General features: G+C 36.5%; 1 protein-coding gene across 2 annotated transcripts in view; it reads right to left on the bottom strand.

Moving 5' to 3' along the window:
• Abcb1 (ATP binding cassette subfamily B member 1) overlaps positions 1–23,611 on the bottom strand; it is a 183,550-nt gene that overhangs the window by 73,373 nt on the left and 86,566 nt on the right. The window contains exons 1-3 of one of the 2 annotated variants that reach the window (XM_071612159.1): positions 10,991–11,108; positions 10,346–10,419; positions 5,771–5,816 (exon numbers count right to left, since the gene is read on the bottom strand). In XM_071612159.1, the coding sequence (XP_071468260.1) occupies positions 5,771–5,816; positions 10,346–10,413 (114 nt within the window). In that variant the 5' untranslated portion in view covers positions 10,414–10,419; positions 10,991–11,108. Of the gene's footprint in view, positions 1–5,770; positions 5,817–10,345; positions 10,420–10,990; positions 11,109–23,611 lie in introns of those variants that run through there. The other variant, XM_071612155.1, reaches the window with a different exon arrangement.

Here is a 23,611-nt window from a genome sequence, read left to right as displayed (position 1 = left end):
AGGTCAGATTATGCTGAGTCTTTTATAGCAACAAGAAAGAATTTTGGTTTTACTCTACATATTCCATGTAAGTGGAAAGGAAAAGCATTCAAATTGTACATTCTACAACATGTACAATTTGAAGGAAGGGATTGAGTGATTTGATGTGGCTACTATGGGAAGATATTTAGAAGGGAAAAACTGGAAGAGGAATACCCAGAAAAAAGAGCAATTGAGAGTAAAGTCTTGACCAGGTGTGATTGGCAGAATAATGTCCCCTTCACATCCTAATCCCAGGTTCTTGTGAATATGCGTTCCTGTTTGGTAAAGAGACTATCAATGTTAAGGATCTTAGGACGGGGAGACTATCCTGGGTTATTCAGGTGGACCCAATTAATCACAAAGCTACTTCTAAGAGGGAGGCAGAAGGCTCAGCATCAGCAGTAGGAGACATGATAGTAGAGGAGGCTGCAGTGATGCAGGAAGGGGGCCAGAGGTTCAGGAACACAAGTGCCCTCTAGAAACAGATTCTCCTCCAGAAAGAAAGGAATCCTGCTGACACCTTGGTTTTAGCCAGTTCGACCTCCAAGTTCAGAACTGTAAGGTAATAATGTGTGTTGTTTTAAGCAATAAAGTTAGTGATGTTTTGCTAAAGCATAAATAGGAGATGCACATATGATATCAAAAGGGGAATAACCAAGAGGAAGGGCAAAGGTGGAAGGAAGCAGAAATTGTAGTCAAAGAGTAATACATCAGAGTTTATGACTTCGTAGATAAAATAAGAGGTTACTATTATTAGTTTTGCATATGTAATAATGCCGCAGTCTGGCTGGGCACACAATCACGAGCCACCACACAGCTTGTAGATTCAAACAGCAACTCTTTATTCCCGAACTCACACCAGCCGTCTACAATCACGTTCTGGGGAAATCCACGTTCTCTGCCCAAATCCACCTCCACTGAACTACAGCTTCTATGATAGCTATCACAGTAAATTGTATAAACTGATGCATCAATGAATATAACTCAACAAGTAATGCTCAATCAAGGAGTCAACTTACTTTGGGAGGAAACGGATTTTGGAAGGAAATGGACATATTGATAGATTCCTCCGCTTTGAACTGATTGCAGAACTTGCCTGGACTATGTAACTATCGTTTGGTGCAGCGAATTGTGGTAATGCTGGCATATCTTTGCTGATGGTGTCACCAGTGATGCAATTTTTATTTCCTTGCCAGCGCACCCCATGTTAATTGTGGTAGTGCTGACATATCTTTGCTGATGGTGTCACCAGTGATGCAATTTTTCCCAAGGAGCTGTCAATTGGCTTGGTGTCGTGGCATTTCTGTATCCTCCTCCCTTCTGCTAGTGACGGTCCTTAAGCCACATTAACCTCACTCCCCCACTGGCACCAAGGCCAAATTTGGGGGCCAACAGAGGTAAGGCAAAGAACCTCACCCCCCACTGGTGCATAGACCTATCCACAAGTATGGCTGTATGCTGGACCGGTAGTCAGTGACAGGTATGATCCAATTGCAGTGGTATCAACCTAAGACAGGAGGCTGACGCCTAAAGGTCAGTTTTTCCCATGACGGGTAAGAACCATATGTTGAATTGGACAACCTACCAGGCACGGTCCTTAAGCCACATTGCTTGTTGTTTAATTAATCAGAAGGGGGGAGATGCTGGGAGCCATTAGCCAAGTAGGTATGACAATTTCCTTGCCAGCGTACCCCATGTTGCTTAGTGGAAGGACTCGTGGAAATAGGACATTTTGCAGTGACATTGCATGTAGGTAACCTTGCTCAAGGACCAAGGCGGATCTGAGTTTAGGGCGTTCCAGGTTTAAGATTATTCCTGCTGGGAATAGGGCGTATCCTGCTGCCTGAGTTCCCCTTGAGTTCTCACGGGATTCAGACAGTATTTTTTGGGAGACAGAAGCCCAGTGGAGGTGGATTTGGGCAGAGAACGTGGATTTCCCCAGAACGTGATTGTAGACGGCTGGTGTGAGTTCGGGAATAAAGAGTTGCTGTTTGAATCTACAAGCTGTGTGGTGGCTCGTGATTGTGTGCCCAGCCAGACTGCGGCATAATAATAAGACTTTTCAGGCTTGGGGATTAGCCCAAGGTTCTCACTCACAAATAAGGACTCAACTGAAGGTTTATATAACTGAAGAAGCTAAAGAATGTTGAGTCTAGGCTTATTTATAATTTTACTGAAATATTCAGTATAACTGGAGCTAGGTGAATGAAATTGAAGCAGTCAAATGCCACAGTCTTCAATGAAGGAGTAATTAGAAGGTTTTAGAGGATACCTCTGAAGATGGATACAAGAAAACATAATCATACAGAGACTCAAATGAGAAAGAAGTTTTACATGAGAATCAAAAAAATTTTTTTAAAACAGCTGTGTAGACCTAGAATAATGTCACTGGCTCATGCAATATGGGGTTGAGGAACAATAACATCATAGGTAAAGGTGACACAAGAAAAAGCCAAATAGCTGGAAAGCAAATCATTACACTCTGATATCACAAAGGCAAAGAGAAGATTCTAATATGATGGACCATGTCAAGGGCTATAAATAGGTCAAGATGGAATTTTTAAATGCCCACTGAATTTCGTGAGTGTTGAGGACAGAAGTCAAATTTCTATAGGTTCAAAACTAATACACAGACATTATTATCTTATATACATACATGGTTGCATGACTGATGTGATTCTACATGTACAATCAGAAAAAGGAGAAATTATACCCCATTTATGTATGATATATCAAAGTGCATAAAGGCATTCTATTGTCATGTGTTACTAATTAAAACAAATTCAAAAATTAGATATGTCAAGATCATTGTACTGTCATGCGTAACTAATAACAACATAAAAAAACTGATAGGAAGATGTAACTGAGATAGAAAGCAAAGACGACTCTTGTACATGGTTTCAAGGGCATTAGGAAGATGAAAGAGACTTGATGGAGCAGAACCCACTTCAGGGACAGAGATTGAAGATAAAAAGAATGATAATATCAGGTACTTAAGAAGGCAAAAGAGATGAGAGTCAAAGTCCAAGTGAGTGAATAGTTTTAGGAACTGGATAGTCCCTCTGTCTTAACAAGGGAAACAGAGAGGGAACATTTCCAAATTCAGGTGGGTTTGTAAGATTATAGCAGTGGTGAAAGTCAAGGAGTGGTTTATGCCTATAACCAGAAAAATCACCCAAGTTGGTAGAAGGACCAGGAAGGGAAAAGTATATATTGAGCCAGGTTACAAGATCTTCACTAACAGGTGGTTAGAAGGTAACGGCATTTAACAAAGAATTCTTTATAAGCAAACAACAGTTTAACCAATCATAAATCCCCATAAACAATCACAGCTTTTAGAAGCAACAAGGCATGTCTGGACAAAATCTGGGCCTGCCTCCTTGCTAGTAATGTGACTCTGTGACTTTAAATGCATTATTTAACTTCTGTGAGTCTGTTTCCTCATCTGAAACATAAGGATAACATAAGCTCTTACATCCTAGGGTTATTGTGTGAATTAAGTGAGATAATACATGGGGACAGTACTTAACAAATGCCTGGTACTTAACATTGATAGCTATTATCTATTTAGAAAGAAATAATTATTTTTCAATAAGATATATACTGTGGAGAGCTCAGAGTTGAATCTGCAGTATGCTGCTGGCAGGAGCGTATAATCTTTAAGGAGTTCATTTTGTACAGAATCTGCAGCCCAACTTTTCTCTCTCCTTCTCTTAATTCCTCTACTTGTCCCTTTTCCCCACTTGCGTTCAAGTTTATTCTACTTTTGTGTTTCTATAAATGCTGACGTGAGGCCTGCTATAAATAAAGCAAAGACCAATAGGAAGTCTTAAATCTGTTCCTTATTTCTTTTATCACTTTCTCAAAATTGATAAAGTTTCGTAGTAAAAATAAGTTAACAGACACCATGAGCAGAAGAGTTCTGCTGTATTTAGAAAGATCTGCATACAAAATTGGTCTTGACTGGTATCTGAAACTCAAATCTGGGGAGTGTTACCACTATTCCAAAAAACCCATCTCTAACAGGTATGAATCTTTTTCTTAGCTGGAAACTATAATTGGTAAGCAATACAGTCACATCAGCATTTGCCATTAAGTTTTCTGATTATGTCTTTGTATTTAAGGTTTTGTATACAAGTTAGGTTCATTGTTTTCTATGTCACTGTTCAGGAAAAAGACATAAGGAAAGCCATCCCAGTAGTATCGTACTTCATAGAAAGTTTTAGAATACATTCTATCTTGGCCCTGCTGTATATCCTGGGACAAGTAAATGCCTGGCCTCAATTTCTTCATCTGTAAAACTGTAATAATAACAACATCTACCACAAAAGGAGTCCTAAAGATTAAATGAATTTCTACATAAAGTACTTAAAACAATGCCTAGCACATAGTGTTATATGTGTGTTATTACTATTTCCTCACATTTGAACTCCAGATTTTATTCTTTTGTGACTTGAATTGAGTTCTGATATATTTGAATCTGTAACATTTTATAAAACATAGGAATGCTAAATTTAAAAAAAAGTTTAATGTACAAATAATAAAAATCAAGCTATAGGGCTAGAGGTGTAGCTTAGTGACAGAGCATATGCTTAGCATGCATGAGGCCCTGAGTTTAATTCCTAGTGCCAAAAAAAAAGGAAAGAAAAAAAACCCTAAACTATAAAATACAGAAATGTTTTGGTCTCAAAATAACAAAACTGAAATTAAATGTAGGGAATAAATTCAATTTTAACATAAACATTTCTTTCCATACAGAGTGTAAGTATGAAATCTAAAACAAAAGTTGTCATTTGGTAATATAAGTAATGTTATTGTGAATGTCTGAGTATCTAGAGTCTCATCTTCCAAGTATTTCAAAGGAAGTGGAAATAGAACAAAAGGAGGAGCCACAGTAAGAGCAAATGTAGCACAAGAAAATGAAGATGGTATAAGATAACCAAGGTCCTCAATGCAAAAGTCACGCAACTTTTTTCCTACTTATAGCTATTTTTATACTCAACTTACCAAGATCCATTTTATATAGCAGTCTATCCACTCCTCTCTATTTTAAAAATATGTCTAGTGTATAAAAGTAAATTGTAAAGTATGTGCAGCAAGACTTAATTGATTTACTAATCTTCTGGGTTCACCCCTGGAACAGTTCACCTAAGTTCATCTAAGTGGGGACTCTTAGAAAAAAGGAAAGATTCGGGGAAATAAAATTATGAAAAACCAGCCACACCAAAAAACACCTATCTTAATCCAAGCGGGATTAAAGAAAAGCTTCAAAACAACCATCATGCAACTAGAAAAGGAAATAAAGAGTTATGGTAAGGTTTTCAGATTCCAGATTCTCAGCTATTCAGAACAGAGAATAATGGCCTATGCTAAATCATGGTAATAAATAACCCACTGCTACCTTTTATTATTATGGGCACTTGAGACTTGGACTTCAAACCTGCCAGCATTTCAGAGCCATTAAAAGACAGCACAAGATGACAAAGACCATCCCTGGGAGAAACATTTCCAGAGGTAATAGATCACTGGCAACATAACTAGTTAGGAGAATACTGAAATCCAAAACTCAATTCACACAGCAAAGCTATGATCATCATTCCTCTGAAAATAAGCTAAATCCAACTAGTTCATTTTGCCTTTCCATTATCAAATCATGTAAGAAAATATTACACCAAATAATATATCTCTTTTATAGATAAAAAGTCAAATTACCAAAGTATTTTTAATAGTGAATTAATTCAAAACTCACCATTGCAAATACACTGACAGTTGGTTTCTTTTCCTCCTTCTTTTTACTGAAAAATATAGCAAAGGAGTTACACAAAACTTTAAAAACTACAAAATTTTTTAAACTAACAAATTAATGTACAAAGTTTATATTTAGTGACAATTGAAACAAAGAAAAATGTCTATAATGTACTTTTTAATAAAAACTCATATTTAATAGTATGATATCATTTATGACGTTCAAAAATAAATATGCTTACATTTATCTTAGAAAGATATGGCATGTGGTGGACTGGGGCTATAGCTCATTTGCAGAGTACTTGCCTAGCATGTATGAGACACTGGACTTGATTCTTAGCACCACATAAAAATAAACAAATAAAATAAAGGCATTCTGTCCATCTAAATTACAAAAAAAAAAAAAAAATTTAAAGATGTACCATGTGATTACCACTGGATACTATCTATAAAAATATTTTCTTACTTGTACCTTAGATAATTCCTTATTTTCTATGATGATTACATATACATACTCCTTTTACAATTAAAAAAATATATACTAAAAATGAGTCTCCTATTTTTATCCTAATTTAAAATCATTCATGGGTTCCAGCAGTAGATATTCTATTTATCTACTACCTAGATATTATTCTTAATCATTCCCTGTACTAATGGAGAGCAGAGGTGATCAGATGTTGGGATTAACTAACCTAAGGAAAAAAAGTAATTCAATCACTCTATGAACAAATCTAATTCTGAAAGGATGTCTGGAGCCCTAAGTGAACCATTATGAAAATAAATGCAATCTAGAAAAACTGTTCTCCAAAAAAGATGTTCTGTAAACTGTCAAAAAGCTGTTCTTGGGCTGGGATTGTAGCTCAGTGATAGAACACTTGCCTAGCATATATGAGGCACTGATTTCGATCCTCAGCACCACACAAAAAAAATGAAATAAAGGTATTACGTCCACCTACAACTAAAAAATATATTAGAAACAAAAACGCTGTCCTTAGGCATAAAAACCTCAGTTATCATTTTGAGCCTAGATTCAAATGCCTGTAACTCAGTAACCCACTGTATATAACTACCACCTAGGCAGGGAAAGCAAACAAACCACAACAAATCAGCTTCAGCTGCATTTTTCATACAATAAAAGACTATTTTTTTTTCAAAAAAATAGCATTAGTTTTTCATGGATTTTTAAGTTCAAAAAGTAAATTAAAAAAAAAAAAAGGAAATTCGTCTTTGTTCTTTACACCAAGTGAGGTCAAAAGAGGTGAAGAGACTTCTAAAGAAAAAATCCAGAGTTTACTCATGTTTGGCTTCGGAGCAATGTTAGACGCAAATAAATACACAAACATTTTCAGGTTTGGCTCCACCCTATTCCCAGTAAGGGCCTGGTTTCCATATTCCTGGGGCCAGGATGGGAGAAGAGAAATAGCCATAAATAGTAGAGTTTTAGTGCTGAGCTTTTTATTTATTTATTTTTTGTTCTCTAAAACTGATGCTACTTGGGAGAACTAGAATGTTCCAAGCACTTCCCATACATGATTCATAAACAACTGTCCAGGCACATTTTGTCCTTTTAGAGATGAGAAAACCACAGAGGAGCAAGAAGAGTTTACTAACGTATCCAAGGTCCCACGCCTGGAAAAAAGCTAAGATGTAAACTGCAAAGCCTTTCTTCTGATCACCAAAGCTGTAAGGTGTGAGCTCAGACTTCTGAGATGCTGCACTGCATGTAAGTACTTTCACATGAACTCTCTCCCCTGCTACTTTACTCACTTACTCCTGCAGCATGAAACAGTGCCTACAAAGGCAAGCAACTCATCAAACATCACTTTAATGAAGAAAGTTTGCAAATACAGATATCCCCAGTTAATGCTCTATCTCAGCTTTATCTATTAGTAGAGCCAAATACTTCTTCACAATTTATGTTAACAAACATAGTTTTAAGAACAGACCAAAAGTCAATGGTGATGGGCACAGTTAATTAGGAATCACTTAACAAAAAGAATGGTCTCTAGGGCTGGGGCTATAGCTCAATGGCAGAACACTTCCCTAGCATGGGTGAGGCACTGGGTTCGATCCTCAGAACCATATACAAACAAGTAAGTAAAGTTTAAATTCTAAAACAAACAAACAAACAAAAAGAATAGTCTCTAATTTGAAAATTCTGTAGACCATTTCTGCAGACCATGATAGAACCAATAATTAATGAAGAAATGAAGACATGTAAAGGATCAAGCAATTTTCTTTACCAATTCCCTCCATAAATCCCTCAAAACTTCTTACGTAAATACACCTAAATGTTTCTGTCTTAAGAACATAGTTCTTTAAGCTATCATGTTTTTAAAAAAAGGTCAAAAAACCAAAAGACTTCTTGAAGTCTTTTTCTTTGTTTACATGTAAAGCTTTTATTGTGGAAACACTTCAAATAAACAGAAAAAATGGAAAGAATAGTATAATGACTACTCACATACTCATCTAGATTCATCAATTACTAATTTTTTAACCACATTCTCTTTGAGAGTATACACTGATATTTGTTAGTATTTTGATAAACTATTCAAAAGCAAGTTGCAAATATGGAATCACACATTCTCCTACCATTATCACATCTATGAAAATTAATAACAATTTTAATATCATCTAGTATCAAATCCACATTCAATTTTCCCAAAAATGCTTTCTATATTTTTTTTGAACTCTGATTTAATCAAAACTCATATGTTACTTTTGGTGGTTATGTCTCTTTTATCTCTCTTAATCTAGAAGTCCCTATTTTTTTTTTTTTTTGACATGGACCCTTTTAAAGAGATAAGAGCAGTTGAAGAATGTCACATTTCTGGATATAACTTGTCCCACATCTTGAAGATATCTGTTCCAAACTGAGTACAATAAAGATATACAGTATATGTAAAAATGTACACCAAATTGGAGTACTTAGTTTGAAAAAAGAATGTAAACTATCTTATTAATAATTTTGATTATATGTAGCAATGACTATATTTTGGAAATATTATTCAATTAATTTTTAAAAATTAATTTCAATTGATACTAGAAATTTTTAAATGATAAGTACAGCCTACATTATATTTCTGTTGGACAGCACCACAGTCTAGAAGCTTGACTGGGTTCAAATTAGTGTTTGCAAACATACCCTCTATATAATATTGTGTACTCAAATTCCATTACATGCTAAGTAACTTAACATAGTCTGTTCCACCAAAAGTGATGTTAAATCTGATCACTTGGTTAAGGTGCCAACTACAAAATCTCTGACTGGACAGGTACCTTTTCCTTTTCCCATCAGTAAGAATTGTGGAGATAACTGTTGGTTACAATTTCTCTAAATAGTTTATTGTTCCATTGATAATTCTTGCCTGGATCAATTACAACAATGCAGTTTCTAATACGATCACTGCATTTTTCTGTAAATGTTACTTTATTTTCTGTACCTCTCTCACCCTCTTTCAGTTTCCTTCTTCTCAGAATATTATAAAGGATTCATCAATTATATTCTATTCAGTATCTCAAAATCAATTACAGCTATTGTTTCCCTTGATGCTCAAATTGTCCCAGACTTAACCAGAGGAAACCTGTCCAAACTTCCTCCTGTGTCTTCTGACTACTTCATTAACCTTCACTTCCCTGTTTTCAGGTATTCAAAGTACCCTAGGCTCTCTTTGTATTTTTCCTACCCAAGACTTGGCTAAAATTAGCTGTTTTTCCATGGGGTGCTCATTCCATTTAGTGAGCAACAGTATTTAAAAACAAGATTTGGCATTAGGAGCACTTATTTCTATTGTCCCTTTCAGTGTATGGAAAATGAACTATTAAATAACCATAAATTTATATTGAAGTTTCTAATTCATATTTAACATTATTTTGATTATTTGATTTACACGTTTGCTTTTGTTTTCTTACAGTGAAAAGCTTGTTTTCTAATAATATTGATATATTTTCTAATTGATTTTATCTTACAATTTACAACTTTCTACTAACAATGTACCTATTGAGTGAAGTGTAATATTTCTTGCAAAGGCAGACCACTGTGATAAACTTTACTTACTTTCTCCCTGTAATTACATCACCAATTTTATATATAGTCACTAATAGTTAAAGTTAAAAAAAAAAAACCAAAAAACCTAAATGTAAGTTTGGCTTTCTGTTCCATCGGCCATATCACAAATATGCATTGTTTAAGTAGCTGTTTATCAGAAGCAAGGTACTAAACCACAAGAGCTGAGCCTAAGCAGCATATGGTGCTGGTGCGTGGGCGATCAATATTGCTTGTAAAGGAGAAGTCAATAAAATTTTAAAAAGGGATGTGAGTACTGGCCTGTCTGGGGCCAGGAAGCTGTGGAAAAAGCCTCACCAAGACCTAGAGATGATGCAAAAACTATGTCCAGTTCAGCCAACTGCACTTCTACTCTAAGCAGAGAGAGTGGGGGCTGTTTCCAAAGGCTGACTTGGATATCTTAAGATCAACATAATAATCACCAACAACATTTATTTCAGGGCTGAAGGCTGTAAACAAACTCCCCAAATCTCTCAAGCGCTATAAACTAGAAATGTGAAACAAACTGGCTACCTTTTTTTGTTGCTCTGCTTCAAGGAGTTCTCTCCTTCTTTTTCATTGACGTCCCCTTCAAGCTCCATCGCGACCTGGGAAGAAACCACAGTCCATTAGCCAAATAGCCCCTAGGAGTTAGAGGGGAGGCTGACCTCTACTCCCCAGCGGATCCCAGAGTGCGGCAGGGCAGAGCACTAGCCCTGATGAACGAACTGCCCAGGCGATGATGGTCACGATGGGCTTCTCTGGGCTCTGGGCTGCCAGCGCTTACACACAGCTGTTGATTGAGCTTGGAGGACGGCGGCGCTTTCTGGATCTCCTTGGCTGCAAACGCAGCTCTACCTCGGCGTTTTCTTCGCTTTTTTTTTTTTTTTTTAAATCCACCCGCCGGCAGGCTGAGTACTTGTACCCACACACCACTCCGCGCGCTGCGGGCAGCAGAATCCATTATGCGCGGTTATCGCTGAAAACTAAGGGCTGAGAGCTTCTCAAGTGACTAGCACTCACCCGACTTATTCACCATGGATTTGGCCACGAAAAATCTTTCACACCCTCCACCCCGCAAGAAGCCCTCCTCCGATGGGGTCCGCGCTCTGGAAATTAAACATCTCAACTCTTCCTGGGAACTGCCCGCTTCCAGTCCATAACTTCGCGCGCCCCTACCTGTTGTTTTCCTTTGGAACGCTCACCAGGACGTGGATTTTGGAAGAAGAGACTCCCAGTTTAGTTGAAAGGACTGGCGGATGTGAGCAGCACCTTCAACGTTGCTGAGCTTCGAGGAACCGCTGCGCAAGTGCGCCAGAGCTTCCTGTAGCCTGGGAGCAAAGCGGGTGGGTGTGCGAAATTCCCAGCCCGGCACAGTCCTGCCCAGCCAATCAGCCTGAAGACTAGGGATTCTTGATTGAATGTTGATTGCGCTAGAAGTTGCGAAATAGTTTGGATTTCCCCAAGGAATGGCCTCATTTCTGTTACCTCTCTGCAAGGCCACATTGCCTGAATCATCAGAGACACACATGGAGAGTCTTGTCTCTACAAGTCCACATAAATCTCCATATGTAGATAAGCGTATATATGTAGGTACACAAATGGCTACCTGGATTTAGAGAAGTTATGGGAAACTTTCTCTGGCATTGCATTATAATTAATAAAACAACCTCCATCCTTATCTATTCTGTAGTTACATTTCCGTTTCTTGCAGCGCCTCTAAAAAGGCTGGGAGAAATTTCCTGCAAGTCTCCTTTCATTATGCTTGACAATGATGAACAGGAGGACATTAAAAGGAAGATGCTTGAATATGGTTTATATACTCAAGAGAGATGCCCTATATGGAGGTGGGTATTTGAGGATAAAATGGCATTTAAAAGTGTGTAGTGGGGTAGGGAGAGCCAGAGGTTATGGCTCAGCAGTAGAGCGTTTGCCTCACACGTGCGAGGCCCAGCAACATAAAAAATAAATAAATTTAAAAATTTTCAAAAAGTGCGTAGTGGGGGCTGGGACTGAGGAAGGGGGGAAGTGTGTAATACTTTAAAGTTCTTACATACCTTTAAAGTACTTTAAAGGTATGTAATCAATGTCCATGTTTTCCCCAGGGCATTTCAAAATTCTCACATTGTAATTTGGATTATAAAAACAACATTTTATTATGTTACTTTATTTGTAATTTCTTTCTATATTTACTTGCTAACATTTAGTGTTGTATTGTCTACTCTTTTCTTCAAACTGACCAAAAGCCTCACAATTCAGATTACTAAGGCAGTATTAACTCACATCAGAGTTTTTTCATACATCTTATAAGTAGAGAAAATAGCTATTTTTGTAACTTCTAGTCTTCATTCTCTGACTTACAAGTTAACTCTCAGCTTGCCGCAACCCTCGGAAGAAAACCCCTTCACTTTTTACTACACAGTGTGAGGATATTTCCCGTATTTGAACAATATAATCAAAAGTCATAATTTTCTCTGTGTACTCCAAATTGTTCTTGCCTATGTTTCCCCCCCTCCCTAGACCATACAATCAAGGGTTTTTTTTTTAATTGCAAATTGTTAATTATACCTTCTAACAGGCCACTAATTTTTCTCTATTCTAATTGGATATGCTTGTGTGCCCCCTCAGTTCACTGCTTACCGGCTTAACATGCCCCTGTAGGCCACCTGAGGCAAATGGATGAATTCTCATCTGCTCTCCCTTTCCACTTTTATTCCTGTGTTCCCTTTTCCCACCTTTATGCAATCTTGTTAGACTTTATGTGTCCTTGTGAGTGGCCTTAAGTCCTTTCTGAAACAGTGCTGGCAATTTTTAAAAGCATTCTAGTATGCTGTGTATTATTTCTATAGTCTTAAGCTTCAACTGAAGATCTCTGTTGAGGACGCATGTAGGTTAAGGATAAGAATAACCCAGAGGGTTTTTTGTTTGTTTGCTTGCTTGCTTTTTAATAAGGATCTACCATTCTATTATGTTTTATTGCATTTCTTTGCCCCACTGATATGAAAATATGGATGGCCCTAAAATATAATGGCCCTAAAATAATGGGCAGTCCTAGGTCTTCTACTTACACATCACATCCCTGACTTATTTACAAGCACCTGTCTTGCATTACTGTTACCACCCCATGCCAAACTGACCTTGGTGATTTCTCCTTGAGCTTCACCAATTTCCTGTGAAATCCAATCCTTCCCCTTCCGTGTTGTCACCCACAGGCCTTCATCCAGCAGCTGTTTCTACTTTTTGAAGTGTGCCTTCCCACAATCTGCACTTTCCTGTCCTCTACCCTTATGTAGTCATTTCACCAATTTGTGTTCCCCCAACACTAAAGATCACATCTCTGCTATACTCTGTCCTATCACATCTATAGGAATGATAATAATAGCAATGAATCACATTTATTAAGCACTGATCATGAATTAGGAACTGCTTCACCTACTTCAAAGGGGTTAATGCATTTAATCTTCAGGAGAACCCTGCAAAGTGGTTATTATTGTTGCTGTTCCCATTTTACAGTGGGAGAAACCCAGGTTTACTCTATTTGCACAAAGTCACACAGTCGATAAGTGACTGACCCAGGACTTGAACACAGACCATCTCTCAAGCACACTCTTGACCACTCTGCTGCACTATGGCACACTGTGATGGTATATTGTATGCTGCCTTTTTTGAGCCCGATGACACATATCATTTTCTGACTTCATCTTAGAAATGCTGTGATGGTTCCCTGTTACCCACTATATCTTATCTAAGAGTTTTCAGTTAGCTTTTAAAGACTGTGATACATTACTTCTCCCCTGACTATATTCTTTTTTTTTTTTAATTTTTTATTGTTGGTTGTTCAAAACATTACAAATTTCTTGACATATCATATTCCACACTTTGATTCAAGTGGGTTATGAACTCCCACCTTCACCCCATACACAGATTGCAGAATCACATCAGTTACACATCCATTGATTTACATATTGCCATACTAGTGTCTGTTGTGCTCTGCTGCCTTTCCCATCCTCCCCCCTCCCCTCTCCCCACCTCTACCCTCCCCTCCCCTCCTCTCTCTCTACCCCCTCCACTGTATAACCCTGAGGGTCTCCTTCCATTTCCATGCAATTTCCCTTCTCTCTCCCTTTCCCTCCCACCTCTCATCCCTGTTAAATGTTAATCTTCTTCTCCTGCTCTTCATCCCTACTCTGATCATAGTTACTCTCCTTATATCAAAGAAGACATTTGGCATTTGTTTTTTAGGGATTGGCTAGCTTCACTTAGCATAATCTGCTCTAATGCCATCCATTTCCCTGCAAATTCTATGATTTTGTCATTTTTTAATGCAGAGTAATACTCCATTGTGTATAAATGCCACATTTTTTTTATCCATTCGTCTATTGAAGGGCATCTAGGTTGGTTCCACAGTCTTGCTATTGTGAACTGTGCTGCTATGAACATCGATGTAGCAGTGTCCCTGTAGCATGCTCTTTTTAGGTCTTTAGGGAATAGACCAAGAAGGGGAATAGCTGGGTCAAATGGTGGCTCCATTCCCAGCTTTCCAAGAAATCTCCATACTGCTTTCCAAATTGGCTGCACCAATCTGCAGTCCCACCAGCAATGTACAAGTGTACCCTTTTCCCCACATCCTCGCCAGCACTTGTTGTTGTTTGACTTCATAATGGCTGCCAATCTTACTGGAGTGAGATGGTATCTTAGGGTGGTTTTGATTTGCATTTCTCTGACAGCTAGAGATGGTGAGCATTTTTTCATGTACTTGTTGATTGACTGTATGTCCTCCTCTGAGAAGTGCCCTAACTATATTCTTATACTTCACTTCTTTCTACTATCACTCTCAGTGCATACATGGTCATTCCACGTCAGCCAAACTCACTGTACTTCTTCTTAGATGGTTTTCTGGTTTTATTTTTCACTCTGTTCTTTTACACGCTGTAAATCTTTAAATTATTATTTTTTTAATTTTCTTTGTTAGTAGTTGACTCCATTAAACAATTTAAGTTTCATAGTCAAAAACCGAAAACAAATACAACAGGTTCAAGTAATATCTCTGCTGCTTTTGCTGTGTGACTTTGAACAAGCTACTTTTCAGATCTAAAAAACTGTGTATTCATCTATGAGAACATTGTTTCTTACTCATGGAAGTAATATTTTAAAGAGATATATCATTTGACAAATCTGAAATCCTTTTTAAAGAATGAGTGAGTGAACACCAGCTCACTGAATTGAGTTCACTTTACTACCAAGAGAGAGTTCACTTGAGATTAGGAAGTTCAAATTCTATGAATCATAAATCAATTTAGAAAACCAAACAAGTTATGACATTTTTCTCTCCTTCCACTATCTCTTTTGCAAGATAGCTTAGAATGTTATTGCAAGATTAAGTAATTTGTGTATTTAAGTCTTGTATAGTGCCTGAAACACTCTAAATACTCAATATTGGCTATATGTTAATAATAAAAGCTCATTTTTGATCACTTTTTGTCCTTCCTTGCCATCCTTCAGCTTTCATGCATGTATCTATATTTATTTATCCTTAAAGACTTGAACAATTGTTATGATTACTGCTTTAGGACACAGACTTCCTTACTCTCAATAATGATATGGGAAAAGACTAAGTAATGGATAAATATAATACCATTTCATACCTTTGTTGTCACTTCTGCCAGCAGGTATCACCATTAGTATTATAACAACTTTGTAACTGGTATTTCTGCTTTTACCTTTACCCCTCTCTGCTTCCCTGCCCTTTACCCACCCACCCCCACCATGATTGTCTTTTAGAGTAAAAGAAGTGAAATAAATATCACTGTCTAATGGCATCCCACCTCATTCAGAGCAAAACCTAAAGCCCTTCCTATGACGTTAGTCCTTGCATAATCTGGCCCCCCTTACCTCTGACCTCATCTCTTGTTACTCTATCCCTTGTTTATTCTGTTCCAGTCTCACCAGCCTTTTCTCTGTTCTTCAGACATATAAGCATGCTCTACCTCAGACCATTGGCACTGTTACCTACACCTGAAACTTTCTTCCCTTAAGTTAACTGAACATGTTCATTCATTTTCTTCCAGGTCTTTACTCAAATGTCATGCCATTTTGTCCACAACACTTAGAAATAATCCCTGGTGCATAGAATGTGCTCAATAAACATGTGTTAGATAAGTGAATGAGAAAATTGTGAACCAAGTATAAAATTATAAAGGCTTTTTATTGTAAGATGACATTGTTCTTATTTTGTGTACTGCTTACATTTTTTTAAATTATTAGGATGTTTCTTCATAAATTTGGGCTTCTGTTCAGTCAATTGCCCATACACAGTTACTGAGTGCCTTCCATATGCTAAACATTGTGTTAATCATAGTGATATACGATTTAAACATTATATCCTGCCTTTACAGAGACTATAGATTATTTGTAGCATTTCTGCTGCCTCCGAGAGAGTCTAAGGTCCTTGTTGCTGGGATGATTTATTCATTTGTTGTATAGTGGTTAGTACAGTGCTTTTCAGTGGTAAGGATTCCATAAATACTGTTGACAGGCTAATTGCCTTATTTTCTCTGAACCTGTTTATTATCTAAAACAGCTTTAACCTATAATGAAACACACCTTTCTATCCTACAAAAGTGAAACTATATGTAAATATCTACCAAACAACTCAATCTTAAATGTAAAGAATATTTTCCATATGAGTCCCATAAATAGTTGAGTTTCCCCCAGGACCAGAGTGTTAAGAGATAGAAGTCCTACCCGTGTTTTAGCTATACCCATTAGCTCTCCTTATCAAATAGCCTCTTGATGCACAAAATTGTTATTATTTTGGTTATTATTTGAACCAGGATCTTAACTATATTGCCCAGGCTGGCCTTGAACTTGTAATCTTCCTGTCTCAGTCTCCCAAGTAACTGAGACTACAGTGGTGTGGCATTGCACCCAGCATAAATGCATCCTAATTTCAATTTCTGATTTCTTAATTTCTGTAAATTTATTGTTAATACACATTTATATGTCTTTAATGTGGAAATTTGATAACCTTATAATTCTGACATCAACAGAAAATCTATTACATGTGTTTTTATCATTCAACAAGCTTTGACTTACTGTGAAGAATGTACAGGTTCTGGTTACATATTCAGACAAATTCTCAATTCCTAGCTCCCTCAACCCTTTTTTGTCATCACAAATTTACCAATTTTAGAAAGCTTTTCTGCTATTTTCCCTTCTCCTAAGATTTTTTAATTCTTTAGGAGGTTCTCCTCATGACCACTTTGTTGGGAATCTGGTGGGTCTCTTCCTCTGATCTCTATCATGATTCATCCCCCACCACTACCATTTCTCCTAGACCCTCTATTTAGCCAATCTGAGTCCAAACTATATATATCCTAAAAGAACATATCTTGAAAGAAAGAACAAAAACATGCGTGTGTGTGTTTCTGTGTGTGTGTGTATGTGTGTGTTTGTGTGTTACTGGGGATTGAACCCAGAGCCTTATGCATGTGAGGCAAGTACTCTAACAACTAAGCTATATCCCTAGCCCCCAAAATATAAATACTCTGTTGAACTTCCTGCTCTGAGCCAGAGAAAGAATCTAACAGGTTACTAGTGCAAAGAGTACTACAAATGACTCAGTGTGCTAACGACAATAAAAGGTCTACAATAATAAAATCTCCACCCATTTATGTGTAACTGATATTTTTATGTGTAAAGGACATATGACTGTCTTAATGACAGGGAACAATGAATGACTGTACCTAAAGTCATATTTGATTACCTCAGATTGCTTTAAAAACTCATGCATTAAAAAAAATTGAAATCCTTAAGTTAAATCTGATAGTTTCCGAAGAGGTTGTTTATTTTGCCATCATTTAGCAAGTACTGCAACAGCCACAAGTTGGGTGAAATAGTGATCAAATAACAATGATTTTACTTAATTGGAAATTAACTGACTTACTGATTTACTCCAGACAGAAGTGATTTCTACCCCTCTCAATCCTACTCATCATTGTCTATACCTCTCACTTGGTACATATTATCGTATGTGATGATCAATTTCTTTGTATGTTCTTTATAACTTACACAAAGATTCAGTGAATGCTTGTTGAATACTAAGTGCTGAGAGTATGACATCAAAGCAGCACACACTGGTAATCCTAGCTACCTAGGAGGCTGAGGCAGGGAGATGGCAAGTTCAAAACCAGTCTCAACAACTTAGTGAGCGCCTGTATCAAAATAAAAAATAAAAAGGTCTGGGAATGGCTCAGTGGTAAAGCACCCTTGGGTACCAAAAATAAAAATTAAAAATTAAGACTGCTTTCTGAAGTTAGACTGGTAGACTGCTGAATTATCTTCAGAGTCCTTTAAAACTTCTATTGCCACCCACCATCTCTTCTACCAACCTCTATTACCATCTTTAAAGTTCCATTAGAGAATTGTCCCTCTCAGTAACTTTCCTCTATGAAAATAAGCCTACTGTAATAACACAAAAAATTTTTAGATGAATGACAGAATTAAGGGGAGAGAAGACAAAGGAAAGAGGAGAATGAAGTGGTAGCTTAGGAAGATCTGAATTCCAGCTTCATTACTTATCAGCTGAAGGGTTTGGATAAGTTATATGGCCTCTGGCAAATCCTGATTTCTGAATTTTTAAAATAGGAACAATTATAGTATATACCTAGGGTGTTTCTAAGAAGTAAACAAGGTAAGAAGGAAAATATTTGGCATAAAGCACATTATTACCCAGATGTCCCGATAGAGATGGCCAGTGGAAAACTAAGACATATGTAAGAATTAGAGACTTGAAATTAAGTGTAATGACTAGAAAAAGCTAGTGAGAGATGCTGAAAGTAAATAATAATATGGAAATAATTATAAGTGGATATTTCAAATAAAGTCACAAAATGAACACAAAAATCAACTTGGATAAATTCAAATTTAAAGACAATGGCAAACCAAGTTGCTATTTATTGCAAGTATTATAATAAATTTATATTTCTTGGGCTGGGGATGTGGCTCAAGTGGTAGCGCGCTCACCTGGCATGCGTGCAGCCCGGGTTCAATCCTCAGCACCACATACAAAACAAAGATGTTGTGTCCGCCGAAAACTAAAAATAAATATTTAAAAATTCTCTCTCTCTCTCTCTCTCTCTCTCTCTCTCTCTCCCTCTCCCTCTCCCTCTCTCACTCTCTCTTTAAAAAAAAATTATATTTCTGATATATAAAGGGTTCATATAAATGGATAAGAAATAATTTAAAGACTTAAATAGAACTGAGGAAAAGACAAAAATAGGAAATTCACATGAAAAAGGAAAAAAGTATACTGGCAAACAAAGAGGGGTATACTGAAATATTCAAGGTAACTACAAAGAAATTTTTACTACAAATTAAAGTAGTAAAGGCATTTTGAAGATGACGCTATTAAGTGTTCACAGGAGTGGAGTAAGATAAGTATGTTTGGAAAATTACTAAAATGAATTTTTTAAAATATGGCCATATACACTTAAACTATGTTTGACTCACTAATAAAATTTTAGAAAAATTATCTTAAAGAAATAATTCTAAGTAAAGAATTTTTTAAATTGGGCACATAATTTTATTTGCTGCTTAATTTTAAACCATGAAAAGTGAGAAATACTCTAAGCACTTAACCACATATGTGTGACTGAATAAATTATGATTCTTTACCTTAAATTAAATAGTAATATAAAATTTGCTTATGAGTTTGTAATAACATCATAAAATGTCTGTGTAATATGCGAGGAACAGAGAGGGTGAAAGTTGTGACAATATGATATTATTTTTTGGAAAGCAAATTGGCTGCTATAATAATAGCAAAAAATAAATCAAAATATTGAGAGCTTATCTTTTAGTTGTAGAAGTTAGGTGAGTTTTTTTACTTTAATTATTTTTTTTTATTTTACAGATTTCCTATATTAAATGTGTATTACTTTTATAATGAAAAAATAAAATAATGAAGATTATTTTATAATGAAGATTAGGACCTACTTTTTCTTTTATTAGATGCAGAGACTCTGGTTTAATTCCTAGGACCTTGATCCATTTTGAGTTGAGATTTGTGCATGGTGAGAGATAGGGGTTTAATTTCATTTTGTTGCATATGAATTTCCAGGATTTTTTGGTTGTTTGTTTTATTTTTATTAAGCTGAGGATAAGACAGAAGGTCCAGGATCCTGGTTACTGTTTTCTGTCTCTCATTGAGATTTGCTGTTTATTAAGGAGAAAACAGTCACATTAGTGAAAGCTAAAATTTACTGGCTAAAATGAACAACATTGGGAATCCCCAGGATTCTGCATTTCTTTAAAAATTCTCAGATTTCTGAAAATGTCTTTCAGTATTTTTTCTAAGAAAAAAGAATGTAAGATAGAAAGAAAAAGTAACATGGAAATGATCTTGAGGTGTCTGTTCATGACCTTGGCCCATTTGTTGACTGGGTTATTTGTTTTTTCTGTGTTTAGCTTTTTGAGTTCTTTATATACCCTAGAGATTAGTGCTCTATCTGATGTGTGAGGAGTAAAAATTTGCTCCCAGAATGTAGGCTCTCTGTTCACCTGATAGATTATTTCTTTTGGTGAGAGAAAACTTTTTAGTTTGATTCCATCCCATTTATTTATTCTTGGTTTTAATTCTTGCGCTATAGGAATCTTATTAAGGAAGTTGGGGCCTAATCCCACATAATGAAGATTAGGGCCCACTTTTTCTTTTATTAGATGCAGAGACTCTGGTTTAATTCCTAGGTCCTTGATCCATTTTGAGTTGAGATTTGTGCATGGTGAGAGATAGGGTTTAATTTCATTTTGTTGCATATGAATTTCCAGTTTTCCCAGCACCATTTGTTAAAGATGCTATCTTTTCTTTGGCACCTTTTTCTAATATAATTGTAATTTTGTGGGTTAGTCTCTGTGTCCTCTATTCTGTACCATTGTTCTACCAGCCTGTTTTAGTGCCAATACCATGCTGTTTTTGTTACTATTGCTCTGTAGTATACAATCAATCAACAAATATATTAAAAAATGCTCATCATCTCTAGCAATCAGAGAAATGCAAATCAAAACTACTCTAATATATTATCTCACTCCAGTCAGATGGCAGCTATTATGAAGACAAACAACAACAAGTGTTGGCAAGGATGTGGGAGACCAACCTTGCACGTGACTGAGTCACGCTCCCCAGCTGGGTGCTGAGGCGCTCAGTCACAGAAATGTGGCAGAGCTTTCCCCACCCTTCTTGGGTTCCAGGGTCGGTTTCACATGCATGGGTGTGTCTTGCTACAGCCCCATGGGTGAAGCTATGCTCACCTGTTCCTTTGTAATATAACCCCTTGCCCTGTTTAGGATAGAATCTTCCATGGAAGTGTCTTGTGTTTGTGTGCCCTTCTCTTACTGTGCCCTTGGGTGTGGTGTCAGTTAACCTGCTGACAGTGGATATCATAACAATAGACTCAGCCCCCTGAAACCTGACCCCTTGCCTCATTTGAATAGCTTCTCTTCAATAAAAGGGGTCAGCCCGTGCTCTTGCTCTCCTCCTTCAGACACTTAAGGTCAGAGGAACTGTCATGGCGATCCCAAACAAAAAGGTATTTGTGTCTCTTGTGTGATGATTATTTTGCGCAGCCCAGTTAACCCGATTTTCCTGGAGTGACCCCTGAGCCTTTTAGTCGCGAAAACAGAAACCAGGCATGAGAATGTGGGGAAAAAGGCACACTCATACATTGTTGGTGGGACTGTAAATTGGTGCAGCCAATTTGGAAAGCAGTATGGAGATTCCTTGGAAATCTGGGAATGGAACCACCATGTGATCCAGCTATTCCCCTTCTCAGACTATACCCAAAGGACTTTAAAACAGCATACTACAGGGACACAGCCACATATAGGTTTATAGCAGCATAATTTACAATAGCTAAACTGTGGAGTCAACCTAGATGTCCTTCAGTGGATGAATGGTTAAAAATAATGTGGCATATATATGCAATGGAATTTTACTCAGCATTAAAAAAGAAGAAAATCATGGCATTTGTGGGTAAATAGATGGCGTTGGAGAAGATAATGCTAAGTGAAGTTAGCCAATCCCCCAAAACAAATGTCAAATGTTTTCTCTGACATAAGGAGGTTGACTCATAGTGGAGTAGGGAGGGAGAGCATGGGAGGATTAGATTAATTCTAGATAGGGAAGGGGGGTGGGAGGGAAAGGGAGGGGGCAGGGGATAAGCAAGGATGGTGGAATGTGGTGGACATCATTATACAAAGTACATGTATGAAGACTTGAATTGTGTGTCAACATACTTTATATACAGAGATATGAAAAATTGTGCTCTATATGTGTAATAAGAATTGTAATGCATTCCATTGCTGTCGTGTATTTAAAAAAATAATAATAAAATCAATAAAAGATTTTTTTAAAAACCACCAAAAAAATTCCCATCACAGTGTAAAGAGTGCTAACAGGTTGCTTTGTCCAGTTACAAAACATTAAAAGACAAAAATATCAACTAATAAAAAAAATGAAAGAAAGGAAAAAATGATCTTGAAGTGACAAGAAAATTTATGGTAGACTGAAATAACTGGATTCCAGCTTTGATTTGGCCATCAACTTCCTATGTAACCTGGATACATTTTTTTTCTTAATTGCTGTTTTCATATCAGCCTGAAAGAGTTATTGAGAAGTCAATGGCCTGGAGGCCCTTTTTGTAACTAACCCTCATAAACTTCTATTTGAGTAACATAATAAAGAGGAAAAAAACCAACTGAGGACTTAATTGTCATACCCCTGAAGAGTTCTGGACTTTAGCTGGAGGGATTATTTCTTTGATTCTTTTTTTCTTAACTTCAAATTATTATTTAGCACTATGTAGCAAACACTTTGCTAGATGCTGAAAATGTGAAGATGACAGGTACAAAGTCCCTCAAGCTATATGTGTGTGTTTAAGTGTAAAAATCGTTAGGTTAAAAATATAAAGATATAGGGGGATTGGTTTTTTTTTTTCTGTCTTTACAAACAAAACTGAAATGACACATCTAAATGATCACTATCCCATTTAAAGTAAATATCCAAGGAAGTCATGTGCCGATTTTGGTGATGGCTGCCAAGAAATAGTTTGAACTCTCTTGTTTTTTTGGATTCAGCTTCAGAATCTACAAGACTATGCTTTGAATGTTCTCAATAATAACAATTTTTGCCTTGTACTAATGTTTTAGAAATAAGAAATAACACACTATTACATTGAGAACAGGGACTTTAGTATCAAACTGATGTAGTTTAAGTTCTGATTTCTGCTTTTTAATTTTTTGTTTTTAAGATGGAGTCACTAATGTTGCCAAGCTGGTCTCCAGGAAGATTTATTAATTCTCACTGCAACTGAAATTTCTCTTTTGGAAAATGACATGCTGAATGTGAAGCAGTTAGCTTAGTACCTAGATGTCTAAATTCTGAGTGTTTGTATTGTTGTTACTGTTATTGTTGATAGACTAATGAATTATTTATTTAACAGGAGTTTTAATTAAAAACGAAAAGTGGCTATAAACATTGGACTAATTTTTTATGTGCTTAATAATAAATTTTTTTCTGAAGATTATTACTAAAGGTAAATTTCTTTGGTGTTCAATAAGTATATGGATGGTATGTTTAATTATTTTCTTAATTTATAGCCAAAACTTTCACCCTTAGTACATCAGCAATGAGGAATTCCTGACATAAAAATAGCAACATTACCTTAAAGGGTTTTTTACTTGGCAGTGTTCATTAAAAAACATCATGTCCTGTTTAGTTTCCTAAATTGCTTTATGATTCATAGA

The sequence above is a fragment of the Marmota flaviventris genome, chromosome 1 (genome assembly GCF_047511675.1).
Source record: "Marmota flaviventris isolate mMarFla1 chromosome 1, mMarFla1.hap1, whole genome shotgun sequence".
Classification (NCBI taxonomy): Eukaryota; Metazoa; Chordata; class Mammalia; order Rodentia; family Sciuridae; genus Marmota; species Marmota flaviventris.
The sequence above is the reverse complement of the archived record's forward strand: the minus strand, read 5'-3'. Positions and strand labels throughout refer to the sequence as shown.